This window comes from Apus apus, chromosome 2 (assembly GCF_020740795.1).
Source record: "Apus apus isolate bApuApu2 chromosome 2, bApuApu2.pri.cur, whole genome shotgun sequence".
Classification (NCBI taxonomy): Eukaryota; Metazoa; Chordata; class Aves; order Apodiformes; family Apodidae; genus Apus; species Apus apus.
This window is the reverse complement of record NC_067283.1, coordinates 156,209,062-156,231,044: the sequence shown is the minus strand read 5'-3', so window position 1 is coordinate 156,231,044 and position 21,983 is coordinate 156,209,062. Positions and strand designations below refer to the sequence as shown.

The 21,983-nt window shown below is 53.6% G+C and overlaps 1 protein-coding gene across 2 annotated transcripts; it reads right to left on the bottom strand.

The window, feature by feature from the left end:
* Window positions 1-88: 88 nt before the first annotated feature.
* LOC127381264 (ubiquitin carboxyl-terminal hydrolase CYLD-like) lies at window positions 89-19,703 on the bottom strand. 2 transcript variants are annotated; one of them, XR_007888680.1, is made up of 16 exons: window positions 19,649-19,703; window positions 15,721-16,188; window positions 14,544-14,825; window positions 14,276-14,345; window positions 13,267-13,487; window positions 11,897-12,050; window positions 10,791-10,929; window positions 10,052-10,162; window positions 8,596-8,687; window positions 6,771-6,837; window positions 5,006-5,138; window positions 4,575-4,683; window positions 3,745-3,863; window positions 2,570-2,789; window positions 555-1,697; window positions 89-309 (listed from the first exon to the last, which is right to left on the bottom strand). XR_007888680.1 is itself a non-coding variant. In XM_051611382.1 (15 exons), exons 2-15 carry the CDS (start codon window positions 16,183-16,185, stop codon window positions 1,513-1,515), a joined length of 2,367 nt encoding a protein of 788 aa, XP_051467342.1. In that variant the 5' UTR covers window positions 16,186-16,188; window positions 19,649-19,703; the 3' UTR covers window positions 89-1,512. The 2 variants fall into 2 exon arrangements, 1 of the variants encoding a protein (XP_051467342.1); XM_051611382.1 differs by having other exon boundaries at window positions 89-1,697.
* Window positions 19,704-21,983: the final 2,280 nt, after the last annotated feature.

Sequence of the window (21,983 nt, the reverse complement as noted above, 5' to 3'; positions counted from 1 at the left end):
CTCCCTGTTGCAATGGTCCAGCTGCTGGGACTGTGTCACACCTGCCATTTTAAGAGGTAAGAAAGAACTCCAGGGAAACCAAGAGCAGTTTGTTCTTCAAACTTAGATTTATAGACCAGAGATATAAGAGTCCAACCTCCCCCCACACACGTACCTGAGTAGAGATTGTCTTGAGTTCTTAGGAGAGAAGGAATGAAGAACAACCTGAAGTAGATGAAGAAAGCAGCACCCTCCAGCCCCTCAGCCCTCTCCATGGCCACAGAGGATCAGCCAGAGCTCAGGCAGATACACTATGACAATGACTGGAGCCTGCATTAAAAAGGGGGGGGAAAGAGGAGGGAGATTGCAGATCCACATTTGGAGCTCCTGGATGTGTCCTTCAAGGTTTTGGTGACTTATCAGTGCAGTCTGGAATCTTGGCAACCCAGTTCCTAGCACTGCTTCCCCCACCAGCTTCTCACTGCCAGGACAGCATGTGCTTCAGGGCAAATAACCCCCCCAGTTTGCAAATTTAATTATTTAACTTAAAGTCCAGTTTCCACCCTCATCCTTACTGTGATTGGGCCAGAAAATCCCGAAGTGCTCATTTCTTCTCTATCCCTTGGAATTCTGCTTCTTCAGAGACACAAAGATGGGGACAGCAAGTGCCAAAAGTGAGGTGGAAGCTCACACCCTGTTCCTCTGCTCCATCCTCCTTCCAGTTTTGTTCTTAACCAAAATCTGTCTTCTTAAAGCATCTTTGAGGGTCAGGACATCAGGGTTGAAAACCAAGGGTTGTTGGGTAAAAGTGCCAAGGGTGTTTAGTGCTGGAGAAGTGCAGATAATTCATGTCCCAAAGCTCAAGAAAAACCCTGTTCCTGACCCATCTCTTCACCCCATGGTGCAGGTCACACCTCCTGGTTGTGTCACTCTGCAGGTCCACGTCAGGAGGTGCCAGGCAAGATGAGGATGAGCTTTCCTTGTGTTCTTGGCAAACCTGAGGACAACTGTCTTGATTGGCTGCTGGTCCTCAGAATCATGGAATGTGTGAGGTTGAAAGGGACACTTAAGTCATCTAGTCCAATCCCCCTGAGGTGAGCAGGGACCTTTAACCAGACCAGGTTGCTTTATCAAGCCTGACCATGAATGTCTCCGGGGACGGGACCTCCACCACCTCTCTGGTCAACCTGTGCTTCACCTCAGCTTTGGAGGAAAGGGCTGGAAGGGAGAAGAGGACATGGAGGGGTCTGACTTAGGGCAGAGCTGCATGGGGAAAGGGAAAGTAGGAAGTTAGAATGAGTTTGGAAATAATTCAGAACCCAGGTCTGCAGGAAACACAAACATCCCCTCAAAGAGGCCAGGATTTAACAAACCCAGACAGGCTGATGTGTCCAGACACTGGAAGAGGTGAGAAGAACCAGAAGTGCAAGCTTGGTGCACCTGGACTTGGCTGCTCTCCATGACTAGGAGCTGCAGGGTTGATCCAAGCTGAGGTTTCCCTTCCTGCTCCGTGGGCACCAGCCCAAGGCAGTGTCATTTGTAAAGTGCCATCTTCTTGCTCTGGTACATGTACATGTAGGCGTCGCAGAAGAGGCGCTTGGCCACCCCATCCATGTCCCGAGGTGGCTCCAGGGCCAGGACAGAGAGTGGCAAGTCCAGGTATTTGGCAACCTCGGGGCACAGCGTTACCATGGGAATGTTGAAGCCATTTTCATCACCTAGACAAGGAAGAAGGAGAAAAGTCCACAGCAGGTCCCAAGGGATGACAACCTGCAGCCTAAGCAGACACCACCACACTCAACAGTAACTCAGTGCCTTGGCTGAGATCTGGAGGCCAGTAATGAAGTGGGGAAGGACAAGAGAAAGGTCCTCATCCACATGGCAGCCAGTCCCAGTTGGCTCAAGAATCATGGAATATTTTTGGTTGGAAAAGATCTTTAAGATCATCAAGTCCAACCATTCACCCAGCACTGCCAAGGCCACCCCTGCCCCATGTCCCTCAGCACCACATCTCCAGGGCTTGGAAACTCCTCCAGGGATTTGGACTCCACCCCTGCCCTGGGCAGCCTGGGCCAGGGCCTGACAACCCTTTCCAGGAAGGAATTGTTCCCAAGATCCAATCTCAACCTCCCTTGGGCAACTTGAGGCCATTGGTGCAGCCTGGTGTAGTGGGAGGTGTCCCTGCTCATGGCAGGGGGCTTGGAACCTGATGATCTTTAAGGTCCCTTCCAATCTTCACCATTCTATGATTTTATAATTTTCTCTCATCCTGAAGTCCCCCATTTGAACACAGCCAGAGGATGAAAGCACTAGGAGGAACTCAAACATGTTTCACAGCATGGTAGGGGTTGGAAGGGACCTCTGGAGGTCATCTACTCCATGCTTGGCCTGGCCATACTCTTCTCTGGGGTCTGCTTAAATGGTGACTGTTGAAAGCAGGGTCCAGAGAGAGCCTGAACAATGTAGGAGGCTTCAGAGGAGAAAGTGGCCTGACCAGTGTCTATACCACAAGCCTTGCAGACCCTCAGAGCTGCCCACCACGCAGAGCCCAGGTGCCATTGAAGCTCCAAGCCCACCCCAAGGTCCTCACCATGCCTGTCAGCCATGCTGTCAAAGAACATCCAGTGCTGGTTCTCGGGGCCATACTTCACGAAGGAGACGTAATGGCTGGTCTCGATGCAGAGCACTGCAAAGAGCTCCATCTTCTCCCGAGGGACCTGCTGGCTGCCCCGGGGGCTCCGCCTGTGAAACTCCTCTGGGATGTGCAGCCTGGTTGGCTTGTGGGATTTGCGTTGGTGGTGGGAGTGAACCTGAGGAGAGGGGATGGGGTCACACCACTGAGGGGGGCAGAGCGGAGCTGGCCGGCCAACGGAGCAGCGCGCAAGGGTGAGGGCCCCAGTTCATCCCCCACTGATCTTCCTGCCCTGTGGCCACCTCCTCCCGGGGCATGGCAGTGTGACACCAGCCTGCCAGCAAGAAGCTGAGGTCATAGAATCATGGAACGGTTTGGGTTGGGAGGGACCTTAGAGATCATCTAGTTCCAATTCCTCTGCCGCAGGCAGGGACACCTCCCACCATTCCAGGCTGCTCCAAGCCCCATCCAACCTGCCCTTCAACACTGCCAGGGATGGGGCAGCCACAGCTTCCCTGGGCAACCTGGGCCAGGCTCTCCCCACCCTCACAGCCCAGAATTTCTCCCTCACATCTCATCTCCAGCTCCCTCTGCCAGCTGGAAACCCTTCCCCCTGCTCCCATCCCTCCCTGCCCTTGTCCCAAGCCCCTCCCCAGCTTTCCTGGAGCCCCTTCAGGCACTGGAAGGTGCTCTCAGGTCTCCCTGGAGCCTTCTCTTCTCCAGGCTGAACACCCCAACTCTCCCAGCCTGTCTCCAGAGCAGAGCTGCTCCAGCCCTCCCAGCATCTCTGAGGCCTCCTCTGGCCTCTCTCCAATGACTCCATGCCCTTCCTGTGTTGGTGGCTCCAAAACTGGACAAAGTACCAGAGACGGGAGTGTCTGTCACCCTCCAAGAAAGGCCAGAAAGCTGTAGGGATGCTCCTGGAGGACCCAAAGGACCCATCCTTACTTTGGTTCTGTGTAAGGAGGGGCTTCAAAAACACACAGAACCCAACCCCACTCATGGACGTGGTGGGAGAGATGCTCAGGAAAAAGCCCCTCTGTGCCCCACCTGAAGGGCTGCAGGGGAAACGTGGGTATTTTGGGAGGGCTGATCAGCCACCCAGGCAGATTTCAGAAGCACCCATGGGATACCTGTCTGGAGCAGGTGCTGCAGAACTGCTTCAGGCCCGTCGCCGCAAACACTCGGTCTTTGAAACACTCCGAGCACTCCAGGCTGGCGACGTCGCCACAGACGCAGCACTCCCGGGGACCTGCAGCAGGGGGAGAGGACGTGTCTCCTCCTGATCTCACCTGAAATCCAGCTCATCCTGACAAAACTGCTGTTCTGGGAAGAAGGATCACACTGTGATCCCACCTCGTATCATAGAGCCACGGAATGGTTGGTTTTGGAAGGGACCTTAAAGATCATCTAGTTCCAACCCCCCTGCCATGGGCAGGGACACCTCCCAGCAGCCCAGGCTGCTCCAAGCCCCATCCAACCTGCCCTTCAACACTGCCAGGGATGGGGCAGCCACAGCTTCTCTGGGCAACCTGGGCCAGGCTCTCCCCACCCTCACAGCCCAGAATTTCTCCCTCACATCTCATCTCCAGCTCCCTCTGCCAGCTGGAAACCCTTCCCCCTGCTCCCATCCCTCCCTGCCCTTGTCCCAAGCCCCTCCCCAGCTTTCCTGGAGCCCCTTCAGGCACTGGAAGGTGCTCTAAGGTCTCCCTGGAGCCTTCTCTTCTCCAGGCTGAACACCCCAACTCTCCCAGCCTGTCTCCAGGGCAGAGCTGCTCCAGCCCTCCCATCATCTCCATGGCCTCACTCCAACAGCTCCGTGTCCTTCCTGCCTTGGTGGCTCCAGAACTGGACACAGCACTCCAGGTGGCATCTCACATCTGCTCACAACCCAGGAGGTGAGACCTCTCACCTGGTTGCTCACAGACCCAGGTGGTGGTTTGACCATTACCCAGGAACTTACTGTCCAGCAGCAGATCCGTGATATCCAGCTCCAAGGAAGGAATGATCTTGCTGAACATTTTATATTCCTTCCCAAACCGCGGCATTTGGATAATGAAGCAAGATGGGATCTGGGAAAAGAAGGGCAAAGGAGTCACCCTGCCAGAAGAGACAAGTCCCAGAGACTCTTCTCTCCAGATTCCTGCTGGGGATAAAGACTTAATGGTGTTTTGGTTATTAAGACAACAACAAGCAACAGGGAAAGCTCAGCCCTCTTCCCAGGTGATGCCTTGGATCCCCCAGGACCTCTCTCTGGGTGGATGGATCCTCCTGCTTTGCAGCATGATATGAGCAACCAGCCCCACTGCAGACTTACTGGCAGGCACAGAAATGTTGCAGGAAGCAGGAAAGAGGCAGCAGGGAGCAGCTTGGTCAGAAGGTCACGGGGCTCACCTCCACTAGCTTCAGCTCAGAGGACAGGAAGGAGCGTTCCACTAACTGCTGCACGTCAGGAACCACCAGATCCTCCTGTTTGTCCATAAAGATCTGGTAACAGTAACAGTCCTGCTCCTTCTGGCCTCCTGACCTGCAAGGAGTGGTCACGGGGCTTGTTTACTTGGTGCCACAACCATCTGAGCTCCCAGAGGATGCAGCAGTTTTCAAGTGTCAAATGAATGTGCAAAGAAGATAAAGGCTCCTGGAATGGTTTGGGTGGGAAGGGACCTAAAGATCATCTACTTCCAACCCCCTGCATGGGCAGGGACACCTCCCAGCAGCCCAGGCTGCTCCAAGCCCCATCCAACCTGCCCTTCAACACTGCCAGGGATGGGGCAGCCACAGCTTCCCTGGGCAACCTGGGCCAGGCTCTCCCCACCCTCACAGCCCAGAATTTCTCCCTCACATCTCAGCTCCAGCTCCCTCTGCCAGCTGGAAACCCTTCCCCCTGCTCCCATCCCTCCCTGCCCTTGTCCCAAGCCCCTCCCCAGCTTTCCTGGAGCCCCTTCAGGCACTGGAAGGTGCTCTCAGGTCTCCCTGGAGCCTTCTCTTCTCCAGGCTGAACACCCCAACTCTCCCAGCCTGTCTCCAGGGCAGAGCTGCTCCAGCCCCTCCCATCATCTCTGTGGCTTCCTCTGGCCTCTCCAAAACCTTCTGGGCCCATGACACCAATAGCTGCTTGGTGCAACACTGACAGAAAGCACTTTTTCCACCCAGAAATACTAAGTATATGTCATGAGAGGAGGATCTATTCACAGAATCACCTTGGTTGGAAAAGACTTTAAAGGTCACCGAGTCCAACCACCAACTCAAGTACCATCAAGTACCATCTTCAGCCTCATCATCCCTCCATAACACCCCACCCGGCTCCTACGAGCAGAACTCCATGTCCCCTCATCTATGTAAATATTAAAAGAGACACCTCAGTGCTTTTTGGACTCAATTAAACCAACTGCACGACAGCACAATCAGCAAGACTCCCTCTCAGATGAAAGATCTATTTGTAACCGCACATAAAAAAGCCTGCGAGCAAAAGCTCTTGTGAGTTGTGGGCAGAAGATCTCCCACAACTTCTACACGTCCCTGAGCCAGTCAGGAGAAAGGGTTTCCTTCAGATGACCCCCTGCAGGGGAGCAGCAGCACAGAGTCCTCTTTGTGCTCTGCCTTTCCAAGTACTCCATGATCTATGGCTTGACCGACATCTCAACAAAGGAGCCCAGAAACCCAACAATCCCCTTTCTGTGCTCCCCAACAACACGGTTATTTTTGGCTTCCTTCAGCCTCTCATTCTCTTTGTAGAGTCCTGAAAAAAAAAACAAAACCACACCAACTGGGACTTCATTCAAGGCTGGCCTGGTTGAGAGGGTTGCAGGACCTGAGCCAGTCTGGACACATCCCAAAGGCATCCAAAAGCTGTCAGACCCTGCACTCCAGTTGGATGCTACGTTTCCCAAACCACTGCTGGCTTCTCCCTAAGGATGAGACGAGGTTTTCATCGTCATTTTCTGGAGGTGACACCTCCAGGGAGAGCTGAAAAAGTGTCTTTCCCTGGAGGTGTCAGCTGGGACGAGATGACAAGAAGGAAGATCACAGGGAGCTGCACACAACCGGCTGAGCTGTGCCTCCAAAGCCTGGGTGAAAGGGCACAAGGAACACCTGGTGGTCGGGACAGGGATAATTAATGAGCCTGGATAAATTGCATCACTCCGGTAGGGAAACTTACTGCAGCTTCAGGAGAGGCTCTATTCCCAGGATCTGGTGCATGATGAGATTGAGGAACTCCTCAGGATCTGGGAGGTCAGAGAAAAGCATGGGTGACACCACAGCAGGAACGTTGCCCTTGCCCCACTGCATCCAGAAGGCAGAAGACTGCCAGATAACCAGGAGTCAGCATGTTGGGAACCTGGAATCTCCTCTTTTACTCCAGGTAAGGGTGGGCTAGAGACTGAGAGCACCTGGTTAAAGCATAAATCCTGGGGTGAGAAAGAAAAAAGCAAAGCAGCCCTCAGATCCTGCACTCCTACAGCCTGGGCCATCACAGTGACACTGTCTCAGAGTCCTTCCTGGACTGTTCCTAACACCAAAAGTATCAACTCAAAATGAAGTCAGGGATATCTATGGAAATTCAGGAAACTGAACAGTTAAAACCACCCCTAGATAAAATAAACACACAACAGTACAAACCACAAGTGCCCTTCACTGACAAGAAACCTGCTGCTTCTGGAAGAACTGATGCCCCTTGTTCACTATCCAGGTGGTTGCAGTGAGGCCTGGCACTGGGATAGTCCATCTCCTTCTTGTAAACTACACAGGGTCTGGCTGGGCACGGAAGGGAAGGTGGTGATTGCAACCAGGGACTGGTGGGTTTCAGCTGTAGGGGTTTTATGTCTTTATTTTAACCAGTCTACAGCTTTCAAGGAACCTCCAGAGAAGGAGACTCTACCAGCTCTCTGGGCAGCCTGTCCCAGGGCTCTGTCACTCTCACAGTCAAGAAGTTTCTCCTCGTGTTGAGGTGGAACTTCCTGTGTTGTCACTTGGTGCCATTTTCCCTTGTCCTACCACAGGCACCACTGAACAGGGACTGGCCCATTCTTGACACCTGCAGATATTTATAGCCATTAATAAGGATGAGGAACCTCAACTTATAGTCATAGAATCATCAGGGTTGGATGGGGCCTCTAAAGATCATCTAGTCCAACCCCCCTGCTAGAGCAGGGTCACCTTCAGTAGATCATACAGGAACATGTTCAGATGGGTTTGGAACGTCTCCAGAGAAGGGGACTCCACCACCTCTCTGGGCAGCCTGTTCAGTGCCTTGTTACTCTCACAGTAAAGGTTTTATCAGATCTCAAGGACAAGCTGATCTTGGCAAAATGATGAATCAAGGGATGGATTTCACAGAACCACACAGACTCATAGCATGGTGGGGGCTGGAAGGGATGTCTGGAGATCATCTAGTCCTGCTAGAGCAGGATTCTCTAGAGCAGATCACACAGGAACATGTCCAGGCAGGTTCTGAATGTCTCTAGGGATGGAGACTCCACAACTTCCTTGGGCAGCCTGTCCCAGGGCTCTGTTAACCTCAGAGTAAAAAAAAAATGTTTTTTTATATTTAGGTGGAACCTCCTGTGCACCATTTTTTGACCATTTCCCCTTGTCCTGTCACTGGACACCACTGAGAAGAGTGTGGCCCCATCCTCCTGACACCCCCCTGATTTGTCAGGATATAAATCAAAGTATAAAGGTAAAGGAAAAATTTCCCTGGTTTAAATTCTGCTCACATAAATCTTCCTCTCCTCTCCTGGCAACAGTTGCCACCAGGGAGAAGAGACCCAGCAATTCCCACCAGACTTCAGGACAAATTTCAGTTGAAAAACGTGTAGAGTTTTAGAAGCTGAAAGTGTTTCACATGTGCATCTTTACACAGAAGAACAGCACAGCACATACATTAACACGGATGCCTGGGAGAAGCCTGCAGTGAAGTTGTGAGCCTGGATGAGGCAGAGCAGAGTGAAGCAGCCCAGGGAAGGCCCCAGAGAGCACGTTACCTTTCTCAGCATTGGTGAAGCTGGAGCACTGGCCCTTCTCAGTCAGCTGCTCCCTCAGGTGCATCACGCTCCTCGCCCGGACAAAGCCAGTCCTAGAAACATCATGGAGCTGCAGGTGACCTCTCCAGTGTTTTTAAACCATAGAATCAGGGAATGGTTTGGGTTGGAAGAGAACTTAAAGATCATCTAGTTCCAACACCAGCCCAGGCTGCTCCAAGCCCCATCCAACCTGCCCTTCAACACTGCCAGGGATGGGGCAGCCACAGCTTCCCTGGGCAACCTGGGCCAGGCTCTCCCCACCCTCACAGCCCAGAATTTCTCCCTCACATCTCAGCTCCAGCTCCCTCTGCCAGCTGGAAACCCTTCCCCCTGCTCCCATCCCTCCCTGCCCTTGTCCCAAGCCCCTGCCCAGCTTTCCTGGAGCCCCTTCAGGCACTGGAAGGTGCTCTCAGGTCTCCCTGGAGCCTTCTCTTCTCCAGGCTGAACACCCCAACTCTCCCAGCCTGGCTCCAGAGCAGAGCTGCTCAGCACTCTGATCACTTTTGTGATCCTCCTCTGGATGTGCTCCAACATCTCCATGTCTGTTTTGTGCTGAGAACTAAAATTACCTCCAGGATTCCCCCCAGGGTTGGCCTGAACCCCATGAATCCCCGTTTCTTCCTTTCACTGAGAAGCACAGCTCTTCTGCTTCCTTCTGAACAGGAGAGAATCATGAACATGAAGCAGGAGTTGTGACAGCCTTACAACCCAGAGAAAGGAACAACTGGAAGAGGAACCCAATGTGAAGGCCTTTGGATGTGGCTGGCAGGGGAAACTCTCCAGTTAGGTCTTGCCCTTTGAGAGGCACCATCTGGCAGGGCAGCAGAGGAGGTATGAAGGCAGATGGATGACTTCCAGGATTCCCAGGACCCAGGATTCCCTCATACTAGGATTGGACACCTGGATTACTGTGTCCAATACTAGAGCCCCCAACATAAGCAGGGCATGGAGCTCCTGGAGAGTTCAGAGGAGGGTCACAAAGAGGACCAGAGGGCTGGAGCAGCTCTGCTATGGAGACAGGATGAGAGAGTTGGGGTTGTTCAGCCTGGAGAAGAGGAGGCTCTGGGGACATTTCATAGCAGCCTTCCAGAACGGGCTCCAGGAAAGCTGGGGAGGGAATTTTTACAAGGGCAGGGAGTGAGAGGACAAGGGGTAATGGATTAAAACTGAAGGAGGGGAGATTTAGGTTGGACATTAGGAAGAAATTCTTTAGTGTGAGGGTGGTGAGACACTGGCTTAGATTGCCCTGGGAATTTGTGGCTGCCCCATCCCTGGAAGCATTGAAGGGCAGGTTGGATGGGGCTTGGAGCAGCCTGGGCTGGTGGGAGGTGTCCCTGCCCATGCAAGGGGGTTGGAACTAGATGATCTTTAAGGTCCCTTCCAGCTCAAACCATTCCATGATGCCTTTGATACTCACTTTCGGAGTGGATTCACAATCTCATCCCGCAGGATGCTCTGAACATTCCTGTCACACAGTGGGAAGGGCTTGAAGAGCATGGAGTCCAGCACGGATGTACAGGAGAAGAGGCTGTGAAGAGAGTGTGATGGGTTCAAGCCCGATGGGTTTGCAGCCACAGAACCAAACCTTGTTGCCTGGTGACAGTTGGTGGCTTTTATTTTCAACAGTCCATGCATGCAATGATGGGAAAGGAGGGTGGCAGCAGTGAGAGAAACCACAGCTGGTTCAATGGGCACTGGCAGCAAGCAAGAAGACAGCTGAGAGAGAATGAAACCTCACACTTTGCAGCCAAAACTGCTCATGGAGGGGGCACCACTGAGTCTTTTCCTCTCCCAGTAATGCTGCACAGGGAAGATGGGACCTCCTGGGTGGTTTCTTTGGAATGTTTCCAGCCATTACCTCCAGTGACAGAGTCGGCACGGTCCAAGTCCAGGGAACTATGATCTCTCACCACCCTGCACGACAGACACATGGTACCTGAGGTACTCACCAGGGGTACTTCAGGGCCTGAAAACCTACCAGATTTGGAAGGGGATCAAAAAAAAACACAAAAAAACAAGGCTGCATCTCCACACAGCTCTATACTGGATAAATTTCCAGCCATCTTGCACGTCTGGGGCAGTGCTGCAGTTTAGGGCTCTGCCTAATTAAAAAAGGACTAATTTATTGAAATGGCAGCACCCAAGGAGGTCCTTACCTGAAAAGGGCTGCATCCATATAGCAGGAATTACAGTGGCCTTGGATCCCCCTCATCCTCCCTCGCAGAACATGCACTGCTGCCTCATTCCTGAGGGGAGGAAAACTCTCTGGAATCTGTGGAAGAACTTCTTGCTCTCCTGCAAGAGAGGCAACAGAAGGACCTCTCTTTAGCTTCCTACTTCATCTGAGTCAGCTCTGCCCTTGCCTGATGTCACAGAGGCCTGCTCTGCTCAGAGGTTGGCACCTGGCTCTTCTCTGCTGCTCCTCAGCCACAATGGGATGAAGATTTGTCCCTTTAGAAATTAATGTGCTAGAAAAGGAGACCAAGCCAATCCGTCTCTTCCTCACCACAGGAATACTGAAAGGGGGCTGCTAAGAAAGATGGGGACAGACTTTTTAGCAGGGCCTGTAGTGACAGAACAAGGGGTGATGGTTTTAAACTGGAAGATGGGAGATTCAGACTAGATATTAGGACAAATTATGTACAATGAGGGTGGTGAGACACTGGCCCAGGTTGGCCAAGAGGTGGTGGATGCCCCATCCGTGGAGACATTCAAGGTCAGGCTTCACAGGGCTTTGACCAGCCTGGTCTACTTAAAGATATCCCTGCTCACTGCACGGGGGCAGGACTAATGGCCTTCAAAGGTCCCTTCCAAACTAAACTTTTCTATGATTCCCTATAAACACCATCATGGCAACCTCACCATCCTTCCAACTGACATCTTTGGAACACTCAAAGAAAGTGACAGATTTTAAACCACTGATGAATCATACAATGGTGAAGGTTGGAAGGGACCTTAAAGATCATCAGGTTCCAACCTTCCTGCTATGAGCAGGGACACCTCCCACCAGACCAGCCTGCACAAGCCTCATCCAACCTGGCCTTGAACATCTCCAGGGAGGAGCTTCAACAACCTCCCTGGACAACCTATTCCAGCGCCTTCATATCCAAGTGGTGAAGAATTTCTTCCTGATGTCCAAAATAAACCTCCCCTCTTCCATTTTAAAACCATCACCCCTTGTCCTATCACAAGAAGACCCTGCAGAGGAGGCCTCTCCTTGTCCCAGCACATCCCTGCCATCCTTTCTCCTTGGAGAACTTACCATAATCCACCAGGCTGACGTGGCCCTGGGGGGAACACTGGAAGCGCACGTCGGGCTGGCAGGACTGCAGCTTCACGAAGAGCCCGCGCTTGGGAGCACAGTGGAAGTAGTACTGGCCCAACCACTCCCCAGCAGTGACCCCTTTGTCTTCATCCTGGGACAGAGACATGGAGGAATAACATCAGAGCAGGCTTTCCACCAAGGAGGTGGGATCCCCTAGATGGCCACTGAATATTGAGGCATGAGGTCCTGCACCTGGGTGGGGGCAATCTCGAGGGAAGTCATAGGCTGGGGGGAGAATGGATGGAGGGCAGCCCTAAGGAGAAGGGCTTGGGGAACCTCAACATGAGCCCCCCGTGTCCTGGGCTGCATCCCCAGCAGTGTGAGCAGCAGGGCCAGGACTGGGGATTTTCCCCAGCCCTGAGACCCCCCTGCAGGGCTGGGGCCAGGCTGGGGTCCCCAGCACAGGAAGGACACGGAGCTGTTGGAGAGGCCAGAGGAGGCCTCGGAGATGCTGGGAGGGCTGGAGCAGCTCTGCTCTGGAGACAGGCTGGGAGAGCTGGGGTGTTCAGCCTGGAGAAGAGAAGGCTCCAGGGAGACCTGAGAGCACCTTCCTGTGCCTGAAGGGGCTCCAGGAAAGCTGGGGAGGGGCTTGGGACAAGGGCAGGGAGGGAAGGGAGCAGGGGGAAGGGTTTCCAGCTGGCAGAGGGAGCTGGAGCTGAGATGTGAGGGAGAAATTCTGGGCTGTGAGGGTGGGGAGAGCCTGGCCCAGGTTGCCCAGGGAAGCTGTGGCTGCCCCATCCCTGGCAGTGTTGAAGGGCAGGTTGGATGGGGCTTGGAGCAGCCTGGGCTGCTGGGAGGTGTCCCTGCCCATGGCAGGAGGTGGGACTGGATGATCTTTAAGGTCTTCCAATCCAAACCATTCTGTGACTAAAATCCATGTCTAAGTTTTGTCCCTTTGTTTTGACTATTTTAATTCATTCTGGTTACGTTCTGAACTTCTTGATGCTGCTTGTAGGATTCATCATTTTTCCATCCCACATTCCAATAACGTGGCTCTGGAAGGGAACAAACCAACCTTCATCATCCCTCTGTGAGCTCTTCTCCCTGGCTAAGGGAGGCCACAATCATGTGCTTGCCCTCACAGTTCAGAGGCCCAAGGTCAGGCTGTGAGCCACCCAGCCACAAGCTGAAGCTCTTCAAAGAGAAGATCAACCAAGAGCTGCCTGTGCTGATCGTAGAATCATGGAATGGTTTGGGTGGGAAGGGACCTTTAAAGGTCATCTAGTCCAACCCCTTTGAAGGAGGAAAGACATCTTCAACTAGAGCAGGCTGCACAACTGCACATCAGGAAACATTCTGCACCTTACCAGTTCAACTCCTGCCATTTTGTGCTTGATTTGGGGCAGGTAGCCCAACCAGCGGATGATTCCCGAAACTTGATTTCCTTTGTCCAAGGTGATCTGGACCATGGAGTTCACCTCCAGGGGTGGATTCCCACCTTCACACTCCTCAGCACTCTCACTTATCTCTCGTTTCAGTTGGTTTGGGTGTCCCAAGCCCACGTCGGGCTTGAAGGGTGAAAACAAACCTAGTGGGAAAGACAAAATGTCAGGTGAGGTGGGAAGTCACCACCTGATGATGGACACCTCTGGATCTCATCCCATACCAGGCTGGTTTTCAAATTATAGACGACACAGACAAGCTGAGCACCAGGGACACAAGGTGTAATTCCCAGTGCTGTGGCCAAGCTGGACTAACAGGCTGAAAGGGGATGATCCTGCTCCTTGTTTTCCCACTCAAGGCTGCATATTCCAGCGTCTCACTGGCCCTGGAGATGATCCAGCCCTTCACGGAGCCATTTTGGACTCGTGAAATGGCAGCAAGGGGGTTATTTCCACCTTCTTGTTCTGCCTTTAGTGAGATGAATCAACTCAGTGAGGAGTCAAACAACAGCTCTAACAACAGGCTGGCTGCTGCACCATGTCTTCTGATGGCAGGAGGGAGATTCCACGCATTTCTTGTCTTGTCCAATGACTCACCTGTGGCATCCTTGCCTTCCTGAGTTTGGCATCAGGATGAGGCTCCTGCTCCACCTCTTACAGCTAAATTAAGGATTCTTTAACCTTCTTCTCTAGCAAATACTTCTGCAGACTCACTCCTCCTGACCAATGGGCAGACTCAGCTTTAGTTGCCTAATGAATTTTGTTCAGAACTTGACACTTTTCCAAGGACCTTCTCTCCCTCCTTATCAACTAAGTTGGGACTAGCTGAAGCTTTTGTTGGGCATTCCAGCCCACCAGTGGCCTGCAGAGAAGAAATAAATGCTAAATCCCCAGAAACACAGACAGAAGGCAGACACATCTGATGATAACCTACTTGGCAAGCTTTCCTTCACAACAGAGTCCATGGGGATTTCTCTGAAAATGTCAGTTGTTCCTTCTTCTTCCTGAAAGGAGAGCAAGAATCCATCAGCTAAATACTTCATCAGATACAGGGCATTCCTGGAACATGAGCCAGTTTTTCAAACAAGCATGGAAACATTGCACATAACCTCATGTCCCTCCCAGTTTCATGTCACACCCTTTTTATTTTTAAAAATCCCACCCTCCCCAAACCCAAGAGAAGGCAGCAAGATCCCTCTTACCGGACAAACTTTAACAAACCATTGGGTTCCCTCCCTGTAAACTGCCATGGCTACTCCTTTGGTGAGGACTTCATCCACGTAGAAACTAACTGCATCTCCCACTTTCACAGGAACCCCCTCTTCCGTGTCCAGATTTGCCTTCTGTTTCACGTGGTCATTGTCAGGTCTGGGAAGGAACTGGACTCTGCTAAAAGGCACGAAGATCCCACAGTTCCTCTTGCACTTGAAATACTCGGTGCCGTGGCAGGATCCGTCGCTGCGCCCCCTGTTTTCCCCCTCGCCCTGAAAACAGGCCAGAAAGGTGCTTTGAACACACAAAAACATCAAAGAAGCATCTTACTTTCTTCACAGAATCATCTAGTCCAACCCCACTGCTAAGGCAGGATTGCCCAGAGCACATTACACAGGACTGCATCCAGGTGGGCCTGGGATGTCTCCAGAGAAGGAGACTCTACCACCCCCCTGGGCAGCCTGTTCCAGTGCCTGGTCACCCTCACAGCCAAGTTTTTCCTCCTGTTCAGATGGAACTTCCCATCTTCCAGTTTGTGCCCACTGCTCCTTGACCTGTTGCTGGGCACTACTGAAAAGAGCTTGACACCATCCTCCAGACACCCTTTAGATATTTATAGACATTAATCAGGTCTCCTCTCAGCTTTCTCTTCTCCAGGCTAAACAGTCCCAGCTCTCTCAACCTCTCCTCATAAGAGAGATGCTCCAATCCCCCAGTCATCTTTATTGCCCTCCACTGGACTCTCTCCTGCAGTTCCCATCCTTGTCGCCCTCCACTGGACTCTCTCCTGCAGTTCCCATCCTTGTCGCCCTCCACTGGACTCTCTCCTGCAGTTCCCATCCTTGTTGTCCTCCACTGGACTCTCTCCTGCAGTTCCCATCCTTGTTGCCCTCCACTGGACTCTCTCCTGCAGTTCTCTGTCTCTCTTGCACTGGGGACCTCAGAATTTGTCACAGTTCTCCAGTTGTGGCTTCACTAGGTGCAGAAGAAAGGATGACCTCCCTCAACCTACTGGCCACACTCTTCCTAATGCATCCCAAGATACCATTTGCCTTCTTGGCCACAAGGGCACAACGCTGCCTTATTGTTCACTTATTGTCTACCAGGACTGCAAGGTCTTCCTCCTCAGGGCTGCTTTCCAGCAGGTCAACCCCTTAGGCAATTTACCTGTAGCTCCACCCCGAAGTAGGAGGGAGACAGGACAGCTGAACTGTTTTTGTAGATGCTCCCAATGTAACGGATGATTCCAGGGAAATGTTGCCTGTCAACCTCCACCACCACCTTCTGCCCTGGCACTGCCCTCAGAGCTGCGTCCAAGCTCAGCCTCTCAAAGAAGTAGTTCAAGCGCTCGTTGTGGCCAACAACAGCCAGGAGGAAGGTGGCCACCTCCTCACGCACGGGCTGAAGGATTTCTATGTTGATGGTGACAGTGGAGCTGTCATCCAGCATGATGACTTTCAAGAAGCAAGCCGGGGGCCTGTGGTCGTCAGTGAAATTGCGCAGGTAACTCCTCTCGCTGCAGAAGCACATGTTCCCTGCTTGGAAGTACTTGCTGCCGTAGGCACAGTCTTCTGTAAGGATGTAATAGCAGTTTCCATCAGGGGTTGAAGGCAGGAGGCTGGTCATGGTCATTCCCTGGGTTGGGAGGGAGGAGAGAGTCACACCAGTGAAGGTACCTGCATCTTACCGTGGAATGGTGAAGGTTGGAAGGGACCCTAAAGATCATCAGGTTCCAACTTCCCTGCCATGGGCACCTCCCACTCAACCAGGTGGAGCCTTGAACACCTTCAGGGAGGGGGCAGCCACAACCTCCCTGGGATCTTAGATCCATAGAGTCATTAGGCTTGGAAGGGACCTCTGAAGATCATCTAGTACAACTGCTGCCAGAGCAAGGTCACCTCCAGCAGGTCCCACAGGAACCTCCAGAGGGGCTGGGGTGTCTCCAGAGAAGGAGCCTCCTCAGCCTCTCTGGGCAGCCTGGCCCAGGGCTCTGCCACCCTCACAGGCAACAAGTTCTTCCTCATGGGGAGCTTGACCCTCCTGTGCTCCAGCTTGTGCCCGTGGCCCCTTGTCCTGTCCCTGGGCAGCCCTGAGCAGAGTCTGGTCCCCCCTGCTGACCCCCTGCAGATACTGCTCAGCCTTGAGGAGACCCCCCCTCAGGCTCCTCCTCTCCAGCTGAACAGCCCCAGCTCCCTCAGCCTTTCCTCACAGAGCAGACACTCCAGTCCCCTCAGCACTTTTGTGGCCCTGCCCTGGGCTCTCTCCAGTAGTTCCTTATCCTTCATGAACTGGGGAGCCCAAAATTGGACCCAGTTCTCCAGATGTGACCTCACCAGGGCAGAACAGAGGGGAAGAATCTCAGAAGAATTCAGGTTAGGAACGGTCTGGAGCCCAACCCCATGCTCAAAACACGTTGCTCACGGCCTCACCCACCTGAGCTTGGAGCATCTCCAACAACAGACAGAGATCCCACAGCCTCCCTGCTCCCTCAGTCCTTGACCACCCTCACGGTGAACAAGAAAAAATTCCACCTGACCAAGGTTTCCCACGTTCCTGCTTGTCCTTGTTGTCTCCTCCCAGTCCATCTGTGGGATGAGTCTGGCTCTGTCTTCTCTACAAAACCCTCCCAGGAGGAGGTTGCACCAGGCAGCATCTTGTCTGTCCTGTTCTCCAGGACACTCTGCAGCCAGAACAGCCTCATTACCTTCTACCTCCTGCCTTCCTTTCATAATCACTCACAGGAGTGGGGCAAAATTGACTGAAAATCCTCTCAAAAGGGTATTTTCATCTGCAACCAGAGCTCCCGGATGTGTCTGAGCACGTGAATATTCAAAGCAGATTCCACACACAGCTCTGCTACACTGAGGATCAACACCTGTGACATCTTTCAAAACAGAAATATTGAATTAAATTCAAATACCTGGAATCAGAATGACATTTTGGAGCTTATTTTCTAGCTCAAACTCTAGCTCAAAGTCCACCTCAAAATTCTAGCTTGTAATTCTAGCTCATATTATAGCCAAATTCCACCCCAAAATTCCACCCCAAATTAAGTTGTCCTGCATTCTACCCACACACACACATCTTACTTTTGATGATCCCACAAACACCAGGACCCAGACTTTTTGCTACAACATAAAAACAAAAAAAAAGGGGGGGAGGGGGGTGTGTGATTATAGAAACTTCCTCCTGCAGATGGACAGGACTGGTTGACTCAACCTGGTCATTAGGAGACCTGCCCATTCCTGGGCCACCAGGGAAATTAAGGAGGGAAAAATAGTAATAATAATAAAAAAAGATGTCTTCACAATGGACAACCTGGTAGAAGTTTCTTAAAAGTTTGAAGTGGAGAAAGAAGGAACTGAGCACACGCAATTAAGGGAAGTAGAAGCACAAACGTGGCTGCAGGAGGAAAAAAAATGGTGGGTTGGGAGGAAAACATGGGCTGAGCTTGAAGGGAAAGGTTGGGCAGAGCTCAGCAAGGAGCAGAGCAGCATTACTGGGCAGTGTTACTTGATACATCAAGAGAGCTCATTTTTAAAAAGCATTAGGAAAAGACAAATCACTGCTTGAGTTGGAAAAATAATTCAATCATCTGATGCCCAGTCAGATCCTGGACATTTCCTGGTGTTTGGGCTCCTTGTGGCAGGTTCCTACAGGTGCCATCTCCTTTTCACACTTATTTTTTGAGCTGAGCAGATGGCTCAGAGTCCTGACTGAACCACAGGAACACAGAATGGTTTGGGTTGGGAGGGACCTTAAAGATCAAGTCCCAACCCCCCTGCATGGGCAGGGACACCTCCCAGCAGCCCAGGCTGCTCCAAGCCCCATCCAACCTGCCCTTCAACACTGCCAGGGATGGGGCAGCCACAGCTTCCCTGGGCAACCACTGCAGCTGAAGGTCTGGTCTCAAAATGGAATAATCCCCCTAGGAGATCATGGGGCTGCTGAAGGAGCCTCCACTTGGGGCTGCCAATGTGGCTCATCCCGTGTGTGCAGCCAGAAATTCCAGCACTTCCCTTATTTCCCATCCACACAACCCCCTGGTGACATCTTGTCACTCTGCCAGTGCAGCAAAGGCTTGAAATTCTCTGGGTTTGATCAAAGAATAACATTCTGCTGTCCCAACGCCCCCCCTCCTCCATTCCATCTTCCACTTTTTTCAAGACTTCCATTTTATTTTACTCTCTTTTTTAAAGTCCTCTCTCCATAAGGAACACAATAAATCCCACTGTGCTTTACATGCTGCCGAAAGGGGAAACCAGAATAAAATATTTTTCTCATCCAAAAGCCAAGAATAAACTGTTTTCCTCATTCAAAAACCAAGAATAAACCGTTTTCCTCATGCAGAAGCCAAGTATAAACTGTTTTCCTCATCAAAACCCAAGAACAGGCTGTTTCCCCCCACAAACACCAAAAATAAACATGAAGAATAAGCCCTCTACCTCATCAAATACCAAGAATAAACCGTTTTCCTCATCTAAGACCAAGAATAAGCCTTTTTAATTCAGCAAAAGCCAAGAATAAGCCCCTTAAATCCCCTTCCTCATCACAACCCAAGGACAAACCCTTTCCCTCTTCAAAAACCAAGAATAAGCTCTTGACTTCAGGAAAACCCCAGAATAAACCCTTTTCCCCCTCAAAACCGAGACCAAACCAGCTCTTCAGCAAGACAAGAAGCACAATTTCCTCACAGCTTCACAGAAATAATAATAATTTAAAAAAAGTGCACCCAGGCCCAGGTGCAACCATTGAGCTCCTGGTGGGTTTTTTTGTTTGTGTTTTTTTTTTTTTTGTGTTGTTTTTTCCCCCCACGGCGCAGAAACCTGACGGATTTCCGCAGAAGGGGGAACCCCTGGCGAGGTGATGGTAAAACCTGAAGCGAAATTAAAGCGGCGAATATGGAGCCGGGGTTTGGGGGGAGGCTCCAAGCGGGGCCTGTCCCTGAGGTAGCGAAGGGGTTGAGAGGGGTAGGGGGGTTTGGGGGCAGCGGGGGAAGGCCCGGCTGTGGGAGGGGAGGCTGGGGAAGAGGCGAGGGATGAAGAGGAGGAGGGAGGGACCCTGGGGAGCCCCCCCCCCCCCCCCGCTCTCTCACCCCTCCGCCGCCTCAGGAGCCGCCACCCGCCAGCGCGGCTCAGCGAGGAACCGGCACTTCCGGCCCGCCCCGCCGCCCGCCCGCCGGAGCCTCAGCCAATGGGGAGAGGAGGAAGGGGAGGCGGGCAGCCAATCAGAGGCCCGGGAGGTGCTGGGGGGGCGGGACCGCAGCGGGGGTGCTGCCGCCCGGGGGTCCCCGCGGGGCTGGGTCCTGGGTCCTGGGTCCCCTGTGTCCTGGGTCCTGGGTCCCCTGGGTCCTGGGTCCTGGGTCCTGGGTCCTGGGTCCCCTGTGTCCTGGGTCCCCATGTCCTGGGTCCTGGGTCCCCTGGGTCCTGGGTCCTGGGTCCTGTGTGTCCTGGGTCCTGGGTCCCCTGTGTCCTGGGTCCCCATGTCCTGGGTCCTGGGTCCCCATGTCCTGGGTCCTGGGTCCTGGGTCCCCTGTGTCCTGGGTCCCCATGTCCTGGGTCCCCATGTCCTGGGTCCTGTGTCCCCTGGGTCCTGGGTCCTGGGTCCTGTGTCCCCTGGGTCCTGGGTCCCCAGGTCCTGGGTCCTGGATCCTGTGTCCCCTGTGTCCTGGGTCCCCATGTCCTGGGTCCTGGGTCCCCATGTCCCCATGGTCACTGCAACCCATGTGTCCCCATGGACCTGTGTCCCCAGAGCCCCATGTCCCCATGTCCCCATGGTCACTGTGTCCCCTGTGTCCCCAGAGCCCCATGTCTCCGTGTCCCTGTGGGCCTGTGTCCCCTGTGTCCCCAGAGCCATGTGTCCCCATGAGCCTGTGTCTCATCTGTCCCCAGAACCCCATATCCCCATGTCTCCATGGTCACTGCAACCCATGTGTCCCCATGTCCTGGGTCCCCTGTGTCACCACAGCCCCATGTCCCCATGGTCACTGCGACCCATGTGTCCCCATGGACCTGTGTCCCCTGAGCCCCGTGTCCCCATGTCCCCATGGTCACTACAACCCATGTGTCCCCATGGGCCTGTGTCCTGTGTCCCCTGTGTCCCCACAGCCCCGTGTCCCCATGTCCCCATGGTCACTGCGACCCATGTGTCCCCATGGACCTGTGTCCCCTGTGTCCCCAGAGCCCCGTGTCCCCATGTCCCCATGGTCACTACAACCCATGTGTCCCCATGGGCCTGTGTCCCGTGTCCCCTGTGTCCCCACAGCCCCGTGTCCCCATGTCCCCATGGTCACTGCGACCCATGTGTCCCCATGGGCCTGTGTCCCGTGTCCCCACAGCCCTGTGTCCCATGTTCCTATGGCCCCGGGTATCCTCATACCAGTGTGTCCCTTTGTCCCCAGAGCCCCATGACCTCACGGCCCTGTGTCCCCATGTCCCCATGACTGTGTGGCCCCATGGTCCTGTGTCCCCATAGCTGTGTGTCCCCACACCCCTGTGTCCCATGTCCCCATACCATGTGTCCCCATAGCCCTGTGTCCCCATGTCCCCATGACCATGTGTCCCCACACCCCTGTGTCCCATGTCCCCATGACCATGTGTCCCCATAGCCCTGTGTCCCCATGTCCCCATGCCCATGTGTCCCCACGACCCTGTGTCCCATGTCCCCATGACCATGTGTCCCCAGAGCTGTGTCCCCACGACCCTGTGTCCCATGTCCCCATGCCCACGTGTCCCCACAGCCCCGTGTCCCCATGTCCCCATGGTCCTGCACCCCCATAGCTGTGTGTCCCCAAGGCCCTGTGTCCCATGTCCCCTTAGCCCTGTGTCCCCAGAGCCCCCTGTCCCAATGGCCCCATGTCCCCATGACCCTGTGCCCTGCACCCCCACCCTGCTGTGTCCATGGTCCCTGCGTCCCCACACCCCTGTGCCTTGTGTCCCCCTGACCTTCTGCCTCATAGCCTGTGTCCCCTGGCCTGTGTCCCCCTGGCTCTGTGTCCCTGTGCCCCACGTCCCCTCCCCAGGTGGCCCTGCCTGCCACACCACACGCATCCCAGCCCCAAACCCACGCACATCCAGGCTGTCCCCACCACTGCTGGGACACGAGTAGGACACGGGTGACAGGCTGAGTTCAGGGGTCCAGACACCTCGGGGACATCACCCACCCTGAGGACACCTGGGGGGGGGAACAGAGCGGGGGAGACACCAGCTCACGGCGACGGGGGATAAATATTGGCTAAATAGATTTATTTTCATACAAAGAATACACAGACCCCCCCCTCCCCCCCTGCCAAGACCCCCTGACCCCGGGGGGACACCCCGAGATGTCCCCAGCCACCACCCCGCTGGCCACCAACTCCCTTGGCTTTACCAGCAGGATCTGTCCCCATTCCCAAGGTTTGGTGTCAACGCAGACGTCGTCTTGGGGACCTT

Excerpts from the sequence above, each read along its gene's own strand:
- LOC127381264 (XM_051611382.1), bottom strand. The coding sequence starts at position 16,185 with ATGACCATGACCAGCCTCCTGCCTTCAACCCCTGATGGAAACTGCTAT. Across the intron at positions 14,826-15,720 it reads ACTTCGGGGTGGAGCTACAG|GGCGAGGGGGAAAACAGGGG; the intron begins GTAAATTGCCTA and ends GCCTGTTTTCAG. Across the intron at positions 14,346-14,543 it reads GGTTTGTTAAAGTTTGTCCG|GAAGAAGAAGGAACAACTGA; the intron begins GTAAGAGGGATC and ends CTCTCCTTTCAG.